The sequence below is a fragment of the Pteropus medius genome, unplaced genomic scaffold (assembly GCF_902729225.1).
Source record: "Pteropus medius unplaced genomic scaffold, Ma_sr-lr_union100, whole genome shotgun sequence".
NCBI lineage: Eukaryota > Metazoa > Chordata > Mammalia > Chiroptera > Pteropodidae > Pteropus > Pteropus medius.
Genome location: NW_024340700.1, coordinates 2191081 through 2214973, shown reverse-complemented (window position 1 = coordinate 2214973; position 23893 = coordinate 2191081). Strand labels below are relative to the sequence as shown.

General features: G+C 45.2%; 1 protein-coding gene and 1 non-coding gene across 5 annotated transcripts in view; both read left to right on the top strand.

The window, feature by feature from the left end:
• PRKN (parkin RBR E3 ubiquitin protein ligase) overlaps nt 1–23893 on the top strand; it is a 1016620-nt gene that overhangs the window by 974827 nt on the left and 17900 nt on the right. For all 4 annotated transcript variants that reach the window (XM_039881217.1, XM_039881221.1, XM_039881234.1 and 1 more), the window contains one exon: nt 17097–17174. In XM_039881217.1, coding sequence (XP_039737151.1) covers nt 17097–17174 — 78 coding nt within the window. The remainder of the gene's footprint in view (nt 1–17096; nt 17175–23893) is intronic.
• Nucleotides 4216–4334, top strand: LOC120618356 (5S ribosomal RNA). The gene has a single exon (XR_005657229.1). It is a non-coding gene; the product is annotated as a 5S ribosomal RNA (ribosomal RNA).

Below are 23893 nucleotides of genomic sequence, written 5' to 3'. Positions count from 1 at the left end.
TGGTGGATGGGGGTTGGATGGATGGATGGATGGGTGGATGGATATGTTCCCAGGCCATAAGCTTATGCCACATTAAGCTTTCACAAGCAGCCCTGTGTTACTTCTTTAGTCATGCCTGTCGCCATGGTACTCAGACTCTGAAAGAGAGTCTCTGGGGTCTCATCAACAAAACAGAGGTAATAAATCTTGCCTCACAATGAAACTAGAGCTTACAAGTGTCCTGGAAAAACGGCAGTGGTTTATGTTGTTGCCGCAGTATTAATGTATCGATCCGCAGCATGAAGTCAGCTAAGGGGAGGGAGTATGTGCACACTGCCTTCTTCCCATGCGAGGAAATGGTCTCAGATGAAGACACCCCAGCTGTCACACCCCAGATTTGTAAGCACCGTCAAGCTGTTGTTGCATGGCCTTGCCCTTATCCTTATGTGTGGGTGATAAGTTGCTTTTTTGTTTTGTTCAATTTTAAGGGATCTCAGATCCTCGTAAGAGTTAAGTATTCTGTTATTTCCTAGATTCATGTTCTGCACTTGGTGCTACTGACATCTAGACCCTTTGCATACCATTGCCATGAGAATAGTGAAGTAGTTCAAGTGGCACCTCTCCCTGTCCCTCTCAAGTACCCATCAAGTCCTCCTCCCACGTCCCTCCCCGCCTCCACGTCTAGTGGCCCTTCCCCCATCTGCATGGCCCATGGCAGTGTGGAGAGGCAGAGAGGAGATGGCTCACTCTTCCCATCTCCCTGGCTGCCAAGCTGGCGGGCTGGGACCCCGGGCTTCTCGGAGCACAGCCCAGGAGCAGGGCCACGGGCAGCCATGAGTGATGCGTGGGCTTGAGTGCTCACACCAGCATCCACTCACAGCTGTCCACGGGCCCCCCAGTCTCACCAAAAAGTCACATGCAGCTGCTCGTAGCTAGAGGGTTGTGTGTTCCCGCTGGAGGCCAGGAAGACTGATGAGGAACTGGGTACAGCAGGTCAGAGCGCAGCTTAGAGCAGCAGCAACATCAGCCTCCACCTGCAGACACAGGCCAGAGGGGACACGGCAGGCCACAGGGGACATGGCAGGCCACCTGCTCTACAAGAGCTGCCCAGCTGCCATTAGGCCTACACTACTTACACAAACATTCAGGGCAGCTACGCCTCAATACAAGTGCACCCACTGCACCCATGTGACACACTCACTCTCACACATGAACTCACACACAGACTCACTCTCACGTTTACACACTCACACCCACATGCTCACATTCTCACACTCGCACACTGTCCCACACACATACATACATATCCAGCCAGTCATTCATACATGCCCACTAACTCCACGCTCGCACACACACTCACTCTCACACACACTCAACTCACTGTCAGATTCCCTGCCCTTGTGCCTGCCCCAGGCTGCTCACCAATCTGCCCCCACCCGGATGCAGGAAGCACCCCCGTCCACCTCCGCTGGGGCAGCCGGCACCGGAAGTGCCCAGTTGTTGACACAGCAGGTCCACAGTGTGCCCAGGCCGACACCCACCATCCTGGCACAGGAACCAGAAAGAACACTGGTGTCCAGCCTAGCACTTTTGTTCATGATACACATAAGACAGAATTTAATCTTCCTGTTTCAAATGCTCCCTGAAATAGTTTTCAATTCTGCTTCTCAGCTGAAAAGCAAGACAGGGTCAACTTTATGAGAATGGATCCGCTACTCAGATTTATATGGATATATACAGTTCTATTGATCCAGGGGAGCTGCAGGAGCCTCGGTAATGAAAAAGAAGGAAGCATCCTTCGAGAGCGTGTTGCTTGAAGCTGGTGCTGAAGGTTGCAGGGTAACGGGGTCGGACTGTGAAAGAGAACCAGGTTTGCAGCACGTGACTTCAAATAGGGTGTAAATTTTTATCCCATGGATCGCCACTTATTGTGAAACGTCACGCCAAGGTTGGGGCTTGCTTTCATTCTTATAGTGACAGCCTATGTCATTGCATTGACCCCCCTGGCAATCTAAAAATATCCAGCAAGCACACAATGCTTGACCTGATACATGCTTTCAGCAGCACTCAAGTCACCGTCTCTATCCTTGGAAAGGGGCCACCCCAGAAAGATGGGGTCGGGCTCACCTGCGTGTGCTCGTGACTGTCAGGACGCTACACTGCGATGTGCCATTTGGTAATTTATGAAGCTCCTCCTCCAGGAGACATGTGGCCATTATAGCCTGGCACCGTAGAGAGCACATCACAGTCTGATAGCCTGAGAGGTCACCTGTCCACAATGCTTGTAGTGAAAGGCACTCTCAACCGCATACCCGCGGTGTGGGAGAAGCTGCCCTCCTCAGGACCGCATCTGCGGGGACAACCGCCATCTACAAGGGGGGCAGGGCTGCTCCCTTTTAGATATGATTTCTTTAGCCATTTCCTAATATTTTGTTTTAATAAAGTGATGGGGGGAAATGTCATTGCGAATTATGCCTCTAGGTTCTTTGTAACATCCACGGATGACTCAGTGACATAATAGGAGTACCAAAAAAAAAAGCCTGTCGTCATTTTTGCCAACAGCAATCGCGCAACTCTGTCTTCTTCCTCCTGACCCCGCCTGCATTCACGTGCACGCGGCACGGCCCCGCCGAGCCTTCTGGAGACCGGAGCGCGCATGCGCTCAGCGGCCCTCCGCAGTGCTGGTCTGTGACCCCAGCCTCCGGTCTCATCCGAGTACCTCTGTCAAATGAAAACTGAGAGGTTCTTCACTGTTGCAGAAGCAATGCGTGCGCTGTCAGGAAATTGTAGAAAAACTGAAGGAAACAAAAGGAAGCAGCCCTAGTCCTACGTCGCTGGAGGTCTGTGTCCGTGTGAGCGGTTTGCTGCCCTTAATACATCGCGAACATCTTTGCGCTTCTCTAAAGCCATGTTTAATGGTGACCTAACACCCTTTCACGAGGACGTGCCGTGATTTATTTAAATATTTATCTTACAGAATGGCGACAGTTTTCCTGCGGCCTAATTTTTGCTACATTCTTAATTTTTCTCTAGAATAAAAAACATTTCTAGAAGAGGCAGTTTGAGGGTTCGGAGTAGGTGCATGTTTTGAAAGCTTTGCATACAAACGTTTCCTCAGTTCTAAGAAGCACATTTTTATCTATTTTAACATTTCTGAAATCAGGATAATGTTTTAAATCGATATAGATGCGACAATGGCAGTGGTTTTTTTTTTTTTCTTTTGCCAAGCTGTTATTAAATTGAAGGTGCTTTTTACAGTGAATGGTCATCTTAGAACTGAGGCTTTCAGAACTGTGAAATCACCCCCCAGAAAACAACTGTACAGTGTGGGAGTCCCCCCGGCAAGCAGACTGGGGCCCGCCACTTCCCCAGACCTCCACCTCTTTTCACTTTTGCCTGATGATATTATTTCTTGTTCATCAAGTCAGCGTATTTCTATATTTATGATTCACTAATAATTCCCATTAGCATATTTCTTAGAAATCATGATGATTTTGGTATGACTTTGACTCTCATGTAAAAACCTGTGAAGCCATAGTTGTAAAAATATAAAGAAATTTTAATGACAGATGTAGCATACTCATTTTAGAGGCTTTTATGTCTATATGATGTACATTAAGTTCATCTTAATCTTAAATTAAAATGAAATCTTAATTAAGTTCCTCTAAAGTTCCGTTTTATTAAAAATACCAAGTGACCCTAAAGCTCCGTGTGGCCGACACGCACGCCGTCTTCCACGCAGCGCCCAAACGCCCTTCCCTGGTTCCAGCTGCATCTCCGCAGGCCTCCAGGGTGGCGTGACTGTGGTGACGGCATAATCCATTGTCTGACACATGACTACGGACTTGCAAATTCCAGGTGGTGCTGATAGCGTTGAGCATGGCTGGGTGTGCAGCACGGATTGACAAAAACAAGCTGTACTTAAATTTCTGTATTGCTGATCGCCGAACGTGAAGGGAGAAGAATCCACTTTGCTTGAGTGGAATGGAAATTTCTGGGCCATATGGGAGCTTAGAAATTGCTTATTAAGGGTCAGTTTATTGCCACTAGTCTAAAAGGCATTTTTTTTTTTTGAGTTACTACTAAGAAGCCACTTTGTTGTGATATGCGAGGCATTGCACTCAAGATGCTATCATTACCAATATTATAAAGCACGACTTAGGTCACAGGTCAAAAGAACACAGTAAGGGGTCCCGATCAAGTCACGGGGATTCAAGCATTAAAGAGGTGTGTGCAGTCTACGGCCATGCCACCCTGAACAAGCCTGATCCCGGCTGATCTCAGAAGCTAAGCAGGGTCGGGCCTGGTTAGTACTTGGATGGGAGACCACCTAGGGAAACCAGGTGCTGTAGGCATAAAAATTTTGAAAAATAAAGGATTGTAAGCTAACAAGGTCCTTACAATCTGCGAGGTCAGCCAAGGGCTGAGAAGAAGAAGAAGAGGAGGACCCCCAACACCCGCCTCTCCCACTCCAGAAGAGTGACAGCCAATGTCACTGACCGGGCGCAATCTCGTGGGACGGCCTTCTCGGCGGCAAGTCGCAGTCTTAGGATCTTGTCTTCCCGCAGCCCGAGAGGCGGCCCTGCTCCTCACACCGGATCCTTTGGGACTTTCCGTGGCCTTGACCTTCTCTGGGGCTTCCCTCCCACCCCGACCCCCTCTCTTTCTCTAACATCTTCATCCTTTTCATTCTCTTTTTCTGTTTTCGAACCAATTCAGACCCCTTCGTCGTGAGGCCTTCTGCATGTCATCGTTCCCTGCGACTTTAGCTTCTGAACTTGGCTCATAACTGCATCCCTGGACAAAGGTTCTGGGCTCAGAGGCGGCGAAAGCACTCCCCTCGCTGACCTCCTCCTACCCACGTTCCCATGACCCTGCGCTATGCTCAGGCTCCTCAGAAGTTTATGACTTTTCTACCTACTGCTGCTCCTTCCATCTGCAAATGCTGGTCGGTCCCTGCCTGTGTGACAGCTGCCCTGCTAGGCCCCGGCGTGGTAAACAGGATGATGGTGGCCTGTGCCCTCAGGGGGCTTCCCACCACCCAGTGAGGAAAATGAGCAGTGAATGGATAATAATAATGATGATGATGATGATGATACGCTGACACGAGTTGTAGGATCATAACGCGCGTGCGCGCTGTGGGGGACACCGGCGAGGTCCGTAGCTCACGGGAGAACCTGAGGCCTGTGCTGATCATCGACTTAAGGATGGCCGGGTTTTCTCTGATTGAAGGAATCAGGGCACGACGCGGGCATCTCTGGAGCGGTGTGGTTCTCCGAGCAGGGCCCGCTCGGGGAGCTGCCAGCGACCCCCTCCCGCTGCCCCTCGCTCGTGCCCAAAAAGTTAACTGTTTGAATTTCTGCTCTTTCATTCCAGTATTCTTTTTCTCCAGCGATTCTGCCATAATCCCGTGGAATCTGAGTTGACTTAAATTGGACGTGACTGCAGCCTCTCCAAATGAAACTACGCAACAGGCAGCACGCGGCTTAGGGAAGGGGCGAGGGTGGGGGAGAGTTTGCGCTGTGAGCAGAGAGGTGATCGGTTGGGTCTGACGTTAGGGCCACTGCCTGGGGACGAAATGAAATGCGGAGGGCAGAAATGCAAATGCCATTTCCACCGGCTCGACCCACCTGACCGCTTGTCTCCTGGTTTCTGCAGACGCGCATCCTGCAGACAGGTGAGCGCATGACTGTAGATCGGATGATACTGTTCTCCAGCTCTCTTGTTTTCCATAAATGTTGCCTCTCCAGCTGGGCTCCAAGCTTCTTGAGCTCAGCCCCTGGCCTGCAGCAGACAGACAGGTCACCTGCTCTGCTCCAGACCCTGGGTCTTGGGGAAACAAAAATGAATAAGATACAAATCTTCTCTGTTTAAAGAGGAGATAAGCGAGAATGGTTTTATAGGGAGAGATGAGTATTTTAATAGACATACGTATAAGAAAGAGACAGTGCTTGAGAGAAAAAGAGCCTGACCTTTTTGGCTGAGGCTGTGGGGAGAGGGGCAGGGACAAGTTTGCTTCCCAGGCGCCTATGAAACCGCTCGATGCCCAATAAAGGGTCGATGTCTAGTCATCGACAAGCCACAAAACCTGCAAAGACAAGTCTCCCAGGTGTGTTAGTGGGGTGCTGCCAGCACGGCTGGCCCCTTCCCGGAGCCGACTCTGCCCGGGTGGCCTGGGTCAGGCCCAGGTGTTGAAGGAAAGCACTCACTGTCCCCTGCCGTGGGCGAGAGCAGAAGGCTGCCTGCAGGCACGCGGGACAAATTGGGCTCGAACTGCCATATGGCTTGGATTCCACATTTTGACTGGCATAGTTTAATCATCTTTACAGAGTCTAGTGCCTTGCTACAGATTGTAAATGATAAGGTCACAAGGACTGGAGACCAGTTAAAAATTATAGAAGACATATGCTGTGCATTTTACTAATGAATGGCCACATTCACACATGCTCACTAATTAATGGCAATAGTTGAATGGGTCCACTAATGAATGGCAATATTTGAAAGTGGTACTGAATTTGATACTCTGTGACCAGTGCTCCGATTCTGGAAGGAGCCAAATGTTCCATAAGGTCTGGGAGACGCTGATTTGAAAGCAAAATGGAGCCGGCCTTGCAAGACATCAAAGTTTTCGGTTAGATACAGAAACTCACCCTCCAGGAAGTCTGGTGAGATGAACCTGGCTGGGGTCAGCAGCATCACCCAGCTTGCGGCCAAGTCCTACGTCAGCCTTTAGGAAAAGAAAGATGTCATGGAGGATGGGGGTGGGGACTGTCAGCACAGGAATCGTCCTTTAAAATGGTTACAACAAGGGAGAGGGAGATTAGGGAGAGGGGGTCGCTGCCATAAATCACACCTGTCGCTGCTCCAGGGCCCCGCCCCCTGCTGGCGTCGGTGCTTTCTGGTGAGCCTGCTCTGCACCAAGCTATGGCCCATGGTGCTGCCATGAGCAGCTGACCTGATGCTCCTTTGTCTCCTGTTCCTTCTCTCTCACCTGAACCTCCAATTTGTTGGCTGTCACTGTTAAAAGTCTCTTAAAGTCCTTTTCCGGTAAACAGGCTGAACTTAAGCCAGCACAAACGAGGAGGTGAGTCTCCACGCGCCTTGTCACAGAGCCCAAGCAGGAGCAGCAGGGAAACGACAGGTGGGAGTGACCACAGGCCACCCTTGACCCTGGTTCAGACGTACGCACAAGACTCAGAAGTGGCTCAGAGTTATTTTTTTGGCAGGGATATGTCTCTATGATGATACAATGTGGATAAAGGAGGCGTTAGCAACTGGGCTGTGATTTCTTTGTGATTCTTTCCATGGAGATGTTTGAGAAAGGCTGTCACTGGTAGCAGAGTGCTCTAGGGAGGGAAGGAGGAGGGGAGGGGAGAGGAGGGGAGGGAGGGAGGGGAGGGGAAATGCCCTCCGCATTTCACTCACCTTGGGGCTGGGTATGAGACTAGCACATCCTCCACAGAGCACAGATTCACAAAAGTGATTAAAATTTAAACTCCATATGCCTTCTGACCTAACTATTATACTTCTAGAAAAATACCTTACAGAGCTCCTTTCATATGTGCAGAATGACCTGTGGAGCAGGACGTTCCCTGTGGCTTCTTTTGGGGACAAAATATTGGAAAGGACTTCATGCTCATCCACGGGGGGGGGGCTGGTTAGCTACATTAAGTGGGCTGCCAGCAGCTGAAATACCCACCGAGTGCTGTTTAGGAAGAGGGGGCTGCTAGACACACACCGACATAGAGCCCGCTGGAAATGTGCCGCATGAGAGCAGGGTGCAGAGCACAAAGCAGAGACAATATTTTACATGCCGTTTCTGTCTTAAAACGGTATATATATATACATATATATGCATTCTTGAATGCATAAAAAGTTCTGGAAGGATGGAAACAGGTGACAGCGATAATCTCTGGGAAGCTTTATACCTGACGGAAGAGAAAGGGCGACTTATTTCTCTACCAAGCCTTTCGCACCTTTTGAAGTTGCGCCGCATGCGTGTACTATTCAGGCCAACGATACGTAAACTGTTTTTTTTTTTTTTAAACCCATGACTCTGTGGATTGTATCTCAATAAAGCTGTTAATTCCTTTGGCCGATGATATTTTTTAAGTTTACAGCAACTGTATCTTGAAGGAGGACGTCGTGGAAGCACTGTAATTAGAGCATGTGCGGTTCGGTCCCCAGCAGTAACCCGCCCGGAGCACCGGCCTCGCCACCGGGAGGACCGATCAGTCACCTCTCTTACCCGGAGGCCCTGCGGTCAGCCCTGCTGAAAGGGAGCTGGCGGAAGTGGTCTCCTCCTTGTGCGAGCTCATCTTCTCATAGGTCCCTGGTTTGGGGACAGTTCCACGAGATCGTCCCCACAGTGGCTGAGGACTCTGCACCACCAAAAGGTGGAACGGGCACACACGTGCATTTCGTGAGATGGATGGTGGTGCAGGAAAAGGGAATTTTCAGAGTTCTTTTAAGAGCTCCCATTAAACGGAAATTAAGCCAAGGAAAGTAAAGGCCTTTTCATGGTAACAAACCTAAACCAAAAATAATCTGGGGGCTAGAGGGAGGGATCGATGTCACAGTATTTTGTGGGAGTCTGGATGGCATTGTTTAGCCATCCTTGATGATCAGTGTAGAATTTGAAAAATACAAAGGAATTCAGCTAAGCTGTATTCAGCCTCCTTAAACTGATTTATTTTTAGCCATTTGGAGATTGCACGTAAAAGATTGTCTTGGTCTGTTTGCATTTAAAGCATGGCACAGTTAAGATTGCTTCTCACCGCGAGATTCTGTGATTTTAAGAAGTCGTGCACTTGAAAGAAAATAACCTGCCTTTCTTCTTTTTTGAAATTGTGTTTTCGTGCATTACAATCTAACACCATTTCCGTTCTGTGGCACCGTCTTGTCAGAATGAGTTTTGCATATATCAGTGGCTGGTCACCCCCATGAGGAGCCTTACTCTTTTGAGGCACTATTTTTAAAACGCCGAGGCCGAATCTTATATGTCACTGCTGCCATCTTCTGGAAAGCCATAAGCCTAAAAGAAAAATATTTCATCTATTCCCAAAGAAGTATAAATGCATGCTTGATGCTTTTGATGATCCCCTTGGCTGTTGTTAGGGGTTCTGAGATGGTATTTGATTCTCTGCTGTTCTTTGAACACAGAACTTCAGAGCCATGGAAGAAAAATAAATGCCACAGAATAAAATGCTTTCATAACAGATGCCGTCGTGACAGAAAACAGGCACAAAGAAATTTAGACTTTCACATAGAGATCATTCAACTTTAAGGATCAAACCCTAATTTTGAGGGTCATTACTTGTAGGTACCGACCGGCTCTCAGCTTTATTGATCAGCATCCACTGGAATGTTCCGACTGCATTGGAAGCTGTTCATTTTATTCCTTTTCATGTTTCCAAAGAGAATATATACATACGACTCCTTTTGAATTTCTCTATTATGAGCATATGGGAAATCAAACTCAAACATCAATCAAATGACTTCTCTACTGACATGATATTGAATGATACACGTGATAGGCAACTCATTCATCTATTTGATAGTGCTGGGTCATCTAAGGGAATCGACAGTGATGACACCTCTGCACAGATGCGAGCAGAGAGAAGCCAGCATCCCTTCCGGTACAGCAGTTCTGGGGACTGTCGGGCCGGGCTTGGTGCCCCCGAGGGCATGCTCAATTTCATTCAGAACCTTCGCATCACAGTAGTTATTACTGGTGTGCTGGAAATTGCTTTAATTAACAAGGTATTTTACTATCACCTGGCTTTTCTATAGAATTTTATTGTTTACAAAACCTCATAACGCTATAAAAAAAAAATTTATTGTGTTTACTATTGTCAGAAACTGTGTGAAATATTATCATATTCTTTCTACTTTATAGATGCAAAAAAACTAAAGCAGAGATGATCACACAGACAATAAGTGATAGAAAGGGGCCTCTGACACCAAGGCTTTACTTTAAGCCCAAAATTATATCTGGTTTTTAAAAATATAAATATCTGCTCTGTCATTTCGTGTATTATATAATATGCTATTATCTTCTGTACACTTTGGATCTAAGACTTTCTTTATCCTGAAAGTAAACTTAACACATATTAATTGCAAGGCAGAAAAATGACTTGAATGGTAAGAATAGTTTGGGTATTACTCATTATGGGGGAAAAAAAAAAGTCTGTCCTATTGACCTTATCCTTTAGTAAATAGTTGTTTTAGAATTGCATGCCTCATGTTGGGTACCTAGGATGAGCTAATTACGACAATTGAGTGAGAAGTTTGTCACCGACCTCCCAGGCCACTAACCCCAAAGAGGAAAATGTGTCAGATTACCACGTCCATTGTCAAATAGAGAAACGGTCATCCAGCTACCCGACTGGGAGTGACTGACTTGTTCCTGGTGTTGAATTCTAAGAGAAACTGTCCTGTGGGTACTCGGACGGAAAGAAATTCGAACAATTTTGCAAATAACATAGAAAATTCAAATAGTTGGGAGTTTTTTACATCAGTCCTCTTAGGAAAAAATAACCGAACTAATAAAAATAAAGTGACCTAGTGAAACTTTTTCTGCAGGAACTGAGCCCTATTGGCCAGAGTTCTACCAAAGAGGCAGAACTAGTCAGAGATGGCAGATGGAGAGGCGGGGGTAGGGGCAGGGGCAGATATGCTGAGCTGTCCCCAAAGATCTGTAGATCTATAGATATATCAATACCTATATATCTATGTCTGTATCGACACATCTAGAGAGAGAAAGAGATCTGTTGTAAGGAATCGGCTTATGCGATGTGGGCTGGCTGTGTCCTGCCTCCATGGGCAGGCCAGCGGGAAAGCAGGCTGGACGCTGAGGTGCAGCCCGAGGCTGTTGTCCTGTCCACAGATGGACTCTCTTCTTGGAGAAGCTGCAGTTCCGCTCTTAAAACCTTTCAACTGACTGGATCAAGCCCACTCAGATTACCTAGGACTATCTCTCTACCTTAAAGTAAGCCGAATGTAGACCTTATAACCTACAGATACCTTCCCAGAAACACCTAGGATAGTATTTGATTGACTAACTGGGGGTGGATAGTCTAGCCAAGGTGACCCATAAAACCAACTTCACAGGAGCTAAGACAATACACTTCATAGATACTGCTTTTCAAGCAAACCTAATAAGGAGGTAGAGTTCAGAGAGCCAATAGACTAAGTATGTATTACTTTTATGGTTTTTTAAAGGTTTTAAAATTTATTTTTAAAAAACAGAAAATTGGTGGCATTGATCAGCTCTATCTCAAGAAGAAATAATCCTAGAAAAGTATACTATGCAAACATATGGTGGTCTCTTCCACTCAGTATTTTCTCCTAAGACATCTCCTAAGAGCCTCAGCAGGTGTGAGGCCACACGGAGTTCATTGCAGGTCTGGGTAAGTTGCAGCTTTCTAAGTTATCAGTTAACATGAGATCCACGTGTCCCAGATAAGAGACATGCAGGTCAGCGGGGCGAATGGGAACATACCGGAGCCAAATCCGCCTTCTCCTCAAGCTTGTTTTCTAGAAACATCTGTGCCACTGGGGGTGTTTGCACACTGGCCCAAAACGGTATCTCCAGGAGTTTTTTTTATCTGCCTAAGCCAAAGTTCCCCAAACTTCTTCTGTTCGCCAAGCCCTTAGCAGCCCAGTAAGTTTTACATGGTGCTTCTAGACCAAAAGTGATACCTTACAGTTTGGGTTTTTTTTTTTTTAAATATTTAGGTCCAAATAACATAATAAGAATTAACGCCTTAGCAGCTGAATAGTCATTTGGAAAAAAAATAGTTCATGTAAATCAGAAGAAAAAAAATTTTTATTTTATTCTTATAAAGCGTCTCCTGTTCCAAGTAGATATGGTAATGGTGGGAAATTTTTTTGTTTTGTTTTGTTTTGTTTTATCACAGTACCCTCCAAAAACACAGATTTGATGTCATCAAGCACAAACAACATTAACACTGCGAACTGCCCTGGGTTAGTAATTCCCATAGTATCTAACATGTGCTGAGCGTCACTGTGTTTCCTCAAAAAACTTAAAATATCCCATTGCACCCCTGGGAGTTTGTCGTGGCAGCCCAGGGTACCTCGGTGCACAATTTGGGAACTGAAGGCCCAAGCCTGTGTTCAGGCACGTTGTTGACCGGTCTTCAGTTCTAGATAATGTAATTAAAAACCTCATCATGTCCAAGATCAAATAAGACCTTCTAGCTACTTCTTCATTTTGTGTGTGACAGATTCAAGCGACTTAAGTACAAAGCCCACTGCATGATCTAACGCAGTTTAAGTCATGCTCTCTAAATAGAAGCAAATTAACAAGTGCATTAACGTTAAATTATCGCCAGCATATCCTTTCAGCTCCGGCTTGCCTTTTGCCGTACTGAAGTGGTGAGGGTTTCATTTTTTATGCGCTCCTGCTTTTCTGTTATTTATTTATTTATTTATTTATTTTTTGTAGTCCATTCTTTGTAATACCAGTGTGAAAGGGAATTTAATGGCTTTGTGTCAGGAAAGGCCTATTTATTCTGACAAACTGATCAACCTCCAGGGTGTTCCGCCACCATGAAACTGATTTTATATCTCATCCACTAGCTGATACGATGTGAAGCATTTACGCTGTCGCGCCAGCAGATCAGACTGGCTCCCGTAGCGAGCAGCGGGGCAAAATCACACACAGAGCCCTCTTCTCAAGTGGCTGGACAGTGCAGCCCACGCTTTTTCAACATAGCACGTAAGAACAGAATGTTAGGTGGGAAGGACACCCCGAGATGAGCAAGTACATTTAAAAAAAAACACACACACACTTAAGAGGAAGCTCTAAGATCTAATTCATTCGCTATTCACTGGATTAGCTTTCAGTTAGGAGGGGGGAAAAAAGTCAAAAATCAAAACCTGTTGGTATTGGTGATTTGCGTAACACCATCCACACACACACCCCTGTCCCACCAAACTGAACCTGTAAATAAAGTTTATATACCACAAAATGGTGGGGGTCAGTTTGCGGTGCGAAGAAAAACAAGACTATAATGCTATGAAAGTGATGGCTGGACGATCGTGGCTCATCTGTACAAGAGGCCTTTCCCTGTAATATTTGTCTTTCTTGTTTATTATGTCCTGAGACTATGATCATTTTCAGATGAGCCATTAAAACAAGAAATTGGACAAGGGGAAAGAGAGAAACCAGTTTCTGTGGGGAAGACGACGCAAAGGAAACCTGTCTTGCATGGGCTGTCCTTCGGAGGCAAGCAGCACAGTCCTGGAGGCTAAAAGTCCGAGAACAGATGTCGGCAGAGTTGGTTTCTTCTTCGGTCTCTCTCCCTGGCCTACAGACGGCCACCTTCTCATCGTGTCCTCACATGGTTGTCCTTCAGTCTATGTGTTGCCTGCGTCTTAATCTCTTATAGGGATACCAGTCATATTGGATTAGGACCCACTCACATGACCTCATTATACCTTATTTACCTTAATGTGAAGGCTATATCTCTAAATACAGTCACATTCTGAGGTACTGAGTGTTAAGACTTCGACATATGATTGACAAACCTTTAGCCAGACTTATCACGGAAAAAGAGGTAGGATTCAATAATATCAGAAATGAATGAAAAGATAGTACAACTGTTACCACAAAAATATAAAGGATCATAAGAGACTAGTATGAATAATTATACGCCAACAAATTAGACAACCTAGAAGAAATGGTTACATTCCTGGAAACGTATAATCTACCAAGACTAAATCATGAAGAAAATAGAAAATGTGTACAGGTTGATTGAATTCGTAATCCGAACAGTAAGGAGACTGAATCAGTAATCAAAAACCTCCCAACAAAGAAAAATCCATGGCCAGACAGCTTCGCTGGTGAATTCTACCTAACATTCAAAGAAGAATTAATATCATCTTCCTTGACTATTCCAAAAAAATATAACAGGAGGGAATCCTTCCTATCTCGTTTTATAGGTCAGCATGACCCTGATACCAAAACCAGACAAAGACACAACAAGAAAAGGAAATTATAGGCCAATAACCCTAAGGAACATAGATGCAAAAATTATCAACAAAATATTAGCAAACCGAATTCAACGATACTTGAAAAGGATCTATACCATGATCAAGTAGGATTTGTTTCAGGGATGCAAAGTGGGTCGAATATCTACAAGTCGATCAATGGGATACACGACATTAACAAAATGAAAGATAAAAACCAAGTGATCATACCAATAGACGCAGAAAAAGCATTTGACAAAATTCAACATCCATTTATGATCAAAATTCTCAACAAAAAGGTATAAAGGGTACACGCCTCAACGTAATAAAGGCCACATATGACAAGCCAACAGCTAATATCACACTCAATGGTGAAAATCTAAAAGCTTTTCTTCTAAGATCAGGAACGAGATAAGGATGCCCACTTTCGCCTGATATTCAACACAGTATTAGAAGTCCTAGCCAGAGCAATTAGGCAATAAAAATAAATAAAAGGCATCTAAATTGGAAAAAAAGAAGTAGAACTGTCCCTGTTTGCAGAGAATATGATATTATATAGAGAAAACCTTAAATATTCCACTAAAACAATGTTAGAACTAATATGTTTGGTAACGTTGCAGGGTACAAAATCAATACACAGAAATCTGCTGTATTCCTATACACTAATAACAAGCTATCAAAAAAAAATTAAGAAAGTAATCCCATTTACAGTTTCATTAAAAAGAATAAAATACCTAGGGATGAACTTAACCAAAGAGGTGAAAGACCTGTACACTGAAAACTTTAAGACATTAATGAAAGAAATTGAGGACACAAATAAATGAAAAGATATTCCGTGCTCATGGATGGAGAGAATTAATGTTACATTTTTAATTTAATGTCTTTACTACCCAAAATAATATACAGATTCAGTGCAATCCTTATCAAAGTTCCAATGATAATTTTCACAGAAATAGAAAAAACGATCCTAAAACTTGTACAGAACTACAAAATACCCCGAATAACCAAAACAATCTTCAGAAAAAAGAACAAAGCTGGAGATATTACACTCTGTGGTTTCAAACAATTTACAACGCTATGGTAATCAAAACAGTATGGTATTGGCATAAAGACAGGCATAGATTAATAGATATAAATGTATGCATGTAGGATCAATTAATTTGTGACAAAGGAGCCAAGAATATACAATGGAGAAAGGATAGTCTCTGTAATAAATGGTATTAGGAAAATCGGACAGCTGCATAAAAAAGAATGAAGCTGGACCACTGTCTTAAATCGTACATGAAAATTAACTCGAAATGCATTAAAAACCTGAGTGTAAGACCCGAAACCATGAAACTACTAGTAGAAAACGTAGGTGGTAAGCTCCTTGACATCAGTCTTGGTGATGATTTTTTGGATGTGACATTGAAAGCAAAGGCAACAAAATCCAAAAAAGTAAAATAAAATGAGTAGGACTCCATCAAACTGAAAAGCTTCTGCACAGCAAGGGAAACAATTACCAAAATGAAAAGGCAACCTACTGAATGATAGGAAATATTTGCAAATCGTGTATCTAAATAGGGGTTAATATCCAAAATATATAAAGAACTCATACAACTCAATAGAAAACAAAAATAATTTGATTAAAAAACGGGCAGAGGAGCTGAATGGACATTTTTCTAAAGAAAATTGAGATATACCGATGGCCAACAGGTTTATAAAATGATACTCAACATTGCTAACCATCAGGGAAATGCAAATCAAAACTACAGTGAGCTACCACCTGACACCCGTTAGAATGGCTGTTATCAAAAAGACAAGAAATAACAAGTGCTGGGAAAGATGTAGAGAAAAGAGACCCCTTGTGCACTGTCGGTGAGAATATAAATCGATGCAGCCACTACGGAAAACAGTGTGGAAGTTTCAAAAAAAATTAAAACTAGAACTATCACGTGATATTTATCCAAAGAAAACAGAAACAGTAACATGAAAAAAATATATGCACCATGTGGTTCATTGCAGCATTATTTACAATGGCCAAGATATGGAAATAACCTGTGTCTATAGATGGGTGAATGAGTGTGTGTGTGTGTGTGTGTGTGTGTGTGTGTGTGTGTGTGTACATATAGCCTATATAGCCTATATATTCAAATATTACTCAGTCATTAAAAAGAATGAAATCTTATCAGTTGCAACAATGTGGTTAGAACTTGAGGAATTATGCTAAGTGAAATTAATCAGACGGAGAAAAACAAATACAGTATGATCTTACTTATATGTGGAATCTAAAAACAAGCAAACAAGAACCAAACTCATAGATATAGAAAACGGTTTGGTGGTTGCCGGAGGTGGGGGGTGGAGGATGGGCGAAATGGGTGAAGGGAGTCAAAAGGTACTGACTTTCAGGTCCGAAACCAGTCATGATGTAACGTGCAGCATAGTGAGTATAGTTACTAAATACTATATTGCATATTTGACTTTGGCTAAGATGGTAGATGTTAAAAGTTCTCATCATAAGAAAAAAATTCTGTAATTATTTATGGTGACAGATGTTCATGAGACTTACTATGGCAACTATTTTGCAATGTGTACAAATATTGAATTACGTGGTATACCTGAAATTAATATAATGCTATACATCAGCTATACCTCAATGAAAAATACAAGTGAAAATAAAGTTTTATATTTTGAGGAAAAAAAGACTTTAAAATTGTGTGGGACACAATTTAGCCCCTAACAGCCCATTTCTTCATTCCATGAAAGACTTTCATTACAAAAATAAGTCATTAACACGGACATATAAATCCTCTATGTACATAAACACGTATTAGATGGGAAGTTCTTGAATGAAATTGTTTTCCCCATAACACTTTACTACAGGCATTTATTGGCATTACTGTGTCTTCTACTAGACCAGAAACATCTTGAATAAAGGAAATCTGACTCCATCTTTAAATCTCCACTATGGTGCTTGGAACACCTTTTTAGTGAAGAGCGAACAATCCCATCTAAATATAACTTTCTTTCTCAGTGCCAAATTGGCACAGAGGCATGAATATGATGAGCTTAGAAAAGGAAAGACGTGTCATGTCCGAATGCAGCCAGCAAGCCCACCGCTAACACGTGTGTGTTTTCTGCAGCTCGTCTTTTGCCGGGACTGTAAGGAAGAGTACCACGAGAGTGAATGCATCCCTCTGGCCTCAGGAGCAGCTGCCCAGGTCAGGTGCATTCTTCCTTCCTCCAGCGGGGCTCGGGATGTGGGTGGGAGATGGGAGCTGTTTCCTCAAGGTCCCTGAGGCTTTCACTCTGAGAAAGCAAGAGCCAGACTGGTAGCCCACAGCCATCAGAATGCAGCTGTGGCTTCTCCCCCACCACCGGCCGTCCCTCCAGAGCCACGCCCCTCTTCCGGGCAGAGCTGTGGACCTCCCAGTGGCCGTTCAGGCGTGTCAGTCCTTCCATGATACTTTTCCCCAGAGGCTTAAGGAATAGGGTTGAGGAACACAGCTTGATCGGAGGAGTCTTCGGAGGAGAGGCAAAACAATTTAACGACTTCTAAATCAGAGAAGTCCATACTGACCCCATGTTCATTTTTTTTCAAAAGTGCCTTTGCTTAGAGTCTTTGACGAAAATTATCTCCATGAACAAAACGACAGAAGTATTATGTGATGCGTGTGCATCATTATTGTTTACCACAATATCATGAACTATGCTAAACTGTATTTCGGTCTCAATTAGGTAAAAAATGTTGTTTACTGAGCCTCGCTCTCTGATGGGCTACATCAGGCTTAGGGAAATGCAAATACTTTTTCTTTTATTTATTAATTATGATCAACCTGACCTTAGGGGGAAAGGGATAAAAATTTCAACACGGTTGATTAATTTGCTCATTATTTTCTTCTAATATAGATGTTAACAAGGGTTTAAACACCAAATCTACCCAGATAAATCCTTTAGTCATTTTATTGACAGGAACCTCATAAATCAACATAGAAATTCCAGAACACTTTAATTTTACAGTAGGGAATTTTAAATATCTGAATGCTCTAAAATCAGAGTATTAAAAAGCATATTCCTGTAAGTATTCCGTGGATATATTTACTCAGCATTAGCATAACTAAATAAGCATAATTTGCGAATTCGGCTTTTCTCATCGGCTCCTACAATGTTGGCCATAGGCATATTGAGATATTTAGGACCGAGCTGCCATTTCTATCGCAAAGGCAGCAACTGCTCTCTCTATCGGTTTCATTTTAGCTCAGGAGCACGCAGTGGGGAGCTCACTGAGTACCGATGTCAGGAATGATAACCACTCTGAGAAGCCCTGGCCGCAGGATGGCTGCAGCCCAGCAGGGGACAGCCTGACCTGCTGGGAAATAGAGTTGGTCTCGCAACGTACATCCATGTGTTTTTATGTTCGCAAACATGGACAAAGCCTTCCAAGAGGTGGTACCCTAACGTCTGATCGTTTTAAAACGGTGGTGGCGAGGTGAAGAGCATAGCATTACATAACGGTTTCAAGCTGCCCTACCACCCAGCAAGCCCCTCCATTCTCTACTCAGCAGGAACCAACCAACCTTGGCGTTGGAGATTGAGGTAGCCCGAATTTTTTTTAAAAAATCGTTAAGACCTTAATGTTCCACTCAGAAAAATGGGAGAAAGTAAGTTAGAGCTGGCCTTAAGCATAGATGACCAAGGGGCCTGTCTCTGCAGACGCCGTCAACTAGCAGACATTCAATTGAGCGTTTTCATAGGCCAGTTATCCTGCTGGAAAATGCAGATAAGTGTATCTCTTGAGAGGCTCATAAGGGAGCCACGGGGGGAACTTACAGGAAATAAATAATGACAGTAATAGACGAAACCAAAGTTGAGCAAATATCTAGCTGTGTATAATCCTCCCCTGGAAATCATGGAAGGTGGCTCACAGTTTGTCAAGAGGACAGTGAGACAGGGATGGTAAAGAGCATTCCAGCAGAGGGCGCTGCATCAACAAGGTACAGAGGCAAGAATCTCTTCACCTAGACCGCGTTCTACCCATCCCCGCATCCCCAGGCCCAAGGCAGCATCCGGTGCAGACGTTTAATAGATGTTTGCTGAGCAAGGGTGTCATCCATAAAGGAAAAGACATTCCTTCATTCGCTCAAGAAATATGTACTAAACAGCGATATAATAGGTTAGGTTTGTTATAGGCCCCGGGGATAAAGTCCCTGATCTCGTGGAGTTTATATTTGTTAGATGCCACATAATTGCACAATCAATCAACGTGATGGGAATTGAGAGGACGCATGGTTAACTCAGGAGGGGATTAACCAAGAAGGAATTCAAGAAGAGACAGCCCAGCAACAAGACCTCCCTGAAGTGAGGCTGCTTCCTGCCTCTGGCTCTGATCCCCGGGCCAGCCTCATCTTCCTCTTACGTGAAAACGAAGCCAGGCAGCCAACCGAACGGAAACAGTCCGCTGGTCCACCATTGCCCGAGAACGGAAGCCAACTCCTCGCACTTTTTGTTGCTGTTTTTTAAGTCCCTGATTCATTCAGGATCCCACAAGAAAGAGAAGCCTACTCGGGTGGGCACGCGAAGAGATTTTAACGGAAGGGTCGCAGGTGACCTACGGTGGAGGGGTCGGGTCACAAGAACCAAACTGATGTGGGGGGCCTCAGAGTCCAGCTCAGTGGGGACTCATGACTACACTAGGCCTGAAGGGACAAGTGGAGGAAGTGGCATTACCTAAAGATAACCCCATTAGCTGGAGCCGCAGAGGATCATGGAGGGTCCAGCATTGCCAGAAATGGACCCAGAGCGACGGGAGTGAGGACACCTTCTCCGTCCCAGCCTCTGATTTCTTGCTAATACCTCCCACTGGCCACACCCAACTGAAAGCCAGCCACAAGGAACCCCAGGGACACGGCCCACGGGGTCCAGCCGTACAGCGACAGTGCAGAGGAAGGAAAAGAACACAGAATGACCAGCACCTTCTCTATGAACTAATTCACTGAGTCTCCAAAGTGTCTTTGCTTCGACCATCGCTGCTCCTGGACACGTCAAGAGAGGAACCAGACAAGCTAGTTCATCAAACTAAAAGGCCCCGTTCCATTTGGGAAGAGAACGAAGGGCTTTTATTTTACTAAAGCCAGTTTATTTTCTGTTCCCTCCATTTCTTTCAAATAGCAGTGATCTCCTGGTGGATGACCTCTGCAGTCCCAGTGACCTGAAATCTCTAAAGGATGACACGCTACACATCTAACAATGGAAATCTAATCGCACCCGCTCCCACTTGGAACCGAAGCTTTCTGATGGACCTCGTGGTTGAATTTTGCTAATACTAACAAGATACCCTCGTTAGCCCTCTTCACGTTTCGATAAGTGTATCGATTCGGTTCTAGGGTTCTCCTTTCTGCTGGTTCGTGGCTACTCTCCACTGTTTTCCCTGTAAAGCTGGGCAGCCTCTGGCCTTCGATATTCCCTTATACAGCCAGGCAAGCCCACAGTTAGGCTCCCGTCAGTTAGGCTCCTCGGCCCTAACCTTAATGCATTTTTATTAACGAAATAACTTTTTAAAAAATCGAAAATTGGCTTTAAATCGGTCTTAAAATATGGAACATGCTTTACATGGAAACTGCTGGAAGTTTTGGAAGCCAGCGACGGAAGATCAATGCCTCACAGGCTAACGAGGGCCCGGCTCTGTTTGCTGCTTCTCGTTTACGCCTGGCTTCTCTCCTCCCTGTGTTTTGTTTCCCTCCGGAGGCTTCCTCGTAAGTAAACACTTGCTCTTGCAAACCACATAAATCGATCCGCTCTCCCAGGGGTTCTGAGTAGTTGATATCACTCTCCCTATGCAACGGGAAGGCGAACTAAGACTTCCAGATTTGTAACGATGCTGCCCAAAGGAAATCACTTGTACTGGCTGTACTTGATCAGAGCAGTCTCTCTCTCTCAATAAATCTATGGTGTCTAAGGGGAGCGTACCCGTCCCTACCTGCCAAGCTCCTTCTCAGCCTTCAAGACCCAGATAATGTGTCACCTCCTCCACGAAGCCATCCACCCACCCCACTACCTCCTCTAAGCTCTCAGACGACTGTATAGACTTCCGTTACACATTCGTCACCCTAGAATGTGGTTCTCTGTCTCTTCACTAAACTTCTGAGTTTCGTCAGTGCAGGTTTTTACCTGTTTTATCTTTACCCCACCCCCTCCCCCCTGCCAGCACATGTAGACTCATGAAATGTTAGCCCAACGGATGGCGACTGCCCAGAGCCCCACTCACCATGAAGCGGGGAAAGCACGAGAAGGGGTGGGGAGAAGTAGACCGAGGTGGTGACGTGAGACGCTCCTGAGCTTCCCTACCCCACAAACACACTGAACTGCACTGACACAGAGACCCAGAAACCGGCCGAGCGACTCCAACGCATCAGCTGGCTGAGAAAGTGACCACTTTGAAATGGGTAGGAAAGGCTAAGACACGCTCTCGCCAGAAACCCCGCCCCCAGCACTGCACCATATTTTGGGAAGGAACCCCCAATCCCCAGCTTCTCCTGGAGGGGGTGAAGGTTTGGACCCCGCATCTAGTACCTCAGTCATCAAGGCACCCACCAGAGGGACTGGCTCTCCAAACACCTGCCTCTGAACGTCAACAGGACTATTGTCCGTAAGACCCACAGACCACAGCCAACAAAGAAGTGGTTCTTAGTGAGTGCATAGCACTCGCCACAGCTGTCCCCGAAGAGCTTAGCGCAGAGGGAGCAGCAGAACCACCCATCCCCCAGGCTTTCCGCGAAGGAGGTTTGTCTGCTAGCGGCTGATGCGAATCGCCCCAAAGCCCAGAGAAGCCAGAGGACACCGCGCCCACCTCCTCCCTCCAGCACACTGCGTACAAGTCATCGGTATTTCCCTGGATGGAGAGTGTACATAGTTAGCACCCCAGCTGGTATGGCGGCCACCCAAGGGACCGGTCTCCCATCGCCGGGCTTTAAAAGTCAAAGAGGCTTCCATGCATGTGTCCCGTGACAGTAGCAAACAAAGAAGCAGTTCCTAACTGGCTATCAACATAGGGCTCTCCACAGAAGGAGCAGATAAAAAAATGCCTGTCACCCATCTTTCCCTTTAAAGGGTTTAAATACTTCCAAAGCTGCTGTTCAAGGGCCACGCTTCTAACTTCACATGTCTCTTTACAAGCCGGCCACTGTCTTCCCCAGGGACCAGAGAAGCCAGCAGACACCTCCACCATCTTCTCCCTCCAGTCCACTCCAACAATGAAACAAAGTCACCCGTATGTCCCCAAAAGGAGTTTTGCACACATCTGGTGGCACCTTGGCTTTTGCAGGTGCCACCTGAAGAATGGGCCCCCAAATCACTTGGCCATAATAGCCAAAGGGGTTTGCATTCACGAGTTCCACAGGACTGTAGAAAATAAAGAAACTGTTCTAAATGGGTGCAGAGCACCACCACCCCCACTCCCCCCATCCCCCACACACACTATCCACCTGGACCAAGCAGAGAGGGAGCAGGCGAAAATGCCCATCCCCTAATGGCTCCTGGGGGACCTCACCACATACTCTCCCAGCTGCTGCCTGAGGGGCCGGCTTTTAATCAGCCTGTATGTACAGGGTGAATGCCATCCACCCCTTTGGGACACTGATAGGTCTTGGCACACTCCCGACTACTGGGAACCACTGAGGACAAAGAAGGAAGCGTGAACAATCACAGAAGCTTGAAAGAGCTAGTAGCTCAGGCGGGCTGATGGATGTCATTCACCTCTTACACTAAACCATTCTGTCACAACTGTGAGAAGTGGTTGTCTTATCTAATGTACAGAAGCCAACACGGAGAGACCAAAAAAAAAAACAAGGAAAAATAGAGGGATATGTTCCAAACAAAAGACGAAGCCACAAAAATGGATCTTAATGACATGGAAATAAGTGGTTTACCTGGTCGAGTTCAAAATAACAATCATAAAAATGCTCGCCGAGGTCAGGAGAGCAACGAACAAAGTGAGAATTTCAACAGAGAGACATAAAACATTAAGAAGTACCCCATAGAAATCACAGAGAGGAAGAATACAATAATTGAACAACAACAAAAAAATTAATAGAGGGGTTCAACAACAGACTAGACCAAACAGAAGAAATGATGTGTGACCTCAAAGACAGGGAGTGGAACTCATTCAATCCCAGAACCAGAAAGAAAACAGAACGAACAAGAGGAAAGATGGCATTAGGGACACCGTTAAATAGACTAGTGTGTGCGTTACAGGAGTCCAAGAAGGAGGAGAGAGAAAGGGACAATAACTAGTCAAATAAATAATGACTGAAAAATTCCCTAACCTGAGGAACGAAACAGACGCCCAGATTCAGGAAGCCTAAAATACACCAAAAAAGATGACTCCAAAGAGATCCATACCGAGACCCATTGTTAAATTGTCGAAGTTGAAGACAAGAATGAATACATTTTGAAAAATAAGTGTCAAGTATTTATTATTTGGGGGCCCTGATCCTGGACTTCCCAGCCACCAAAACTGTGAAAAATAACTTTCTGTTCTTTATAAACTTCCCAGTCTGTGGCGTTTTGTTATAACAGCCCAGACAGACAAGGCACATGCTGAGCAACTCAATTGTGGACCAAGCTTCGACCATAAAGAACAGTTCTCCTCCCCACCGCTGCCACCACAGCCACCAAAGTCCAGAGCCGTGAGCCAAGGGAGAGGCACTAGTGGCACAGGAGTGGATGACACGGGCGTCTGAGCCTCCCGATCGTACCCAGACAGGATGAGAGAAGTGACGAGTTAAGGTCAATGCTCGAATTTCTAACTTGGGTGGCTATTGGTGCCATTCACTGGGGGAGGAGACACAAGCACAGGTTTCGGGGAGAGATGACAGGCTCACTCCAGACGTCCCAGCAGAGGTGTTCACCAAGCCAAGGAATGGAGGCACAGTACACACACCAC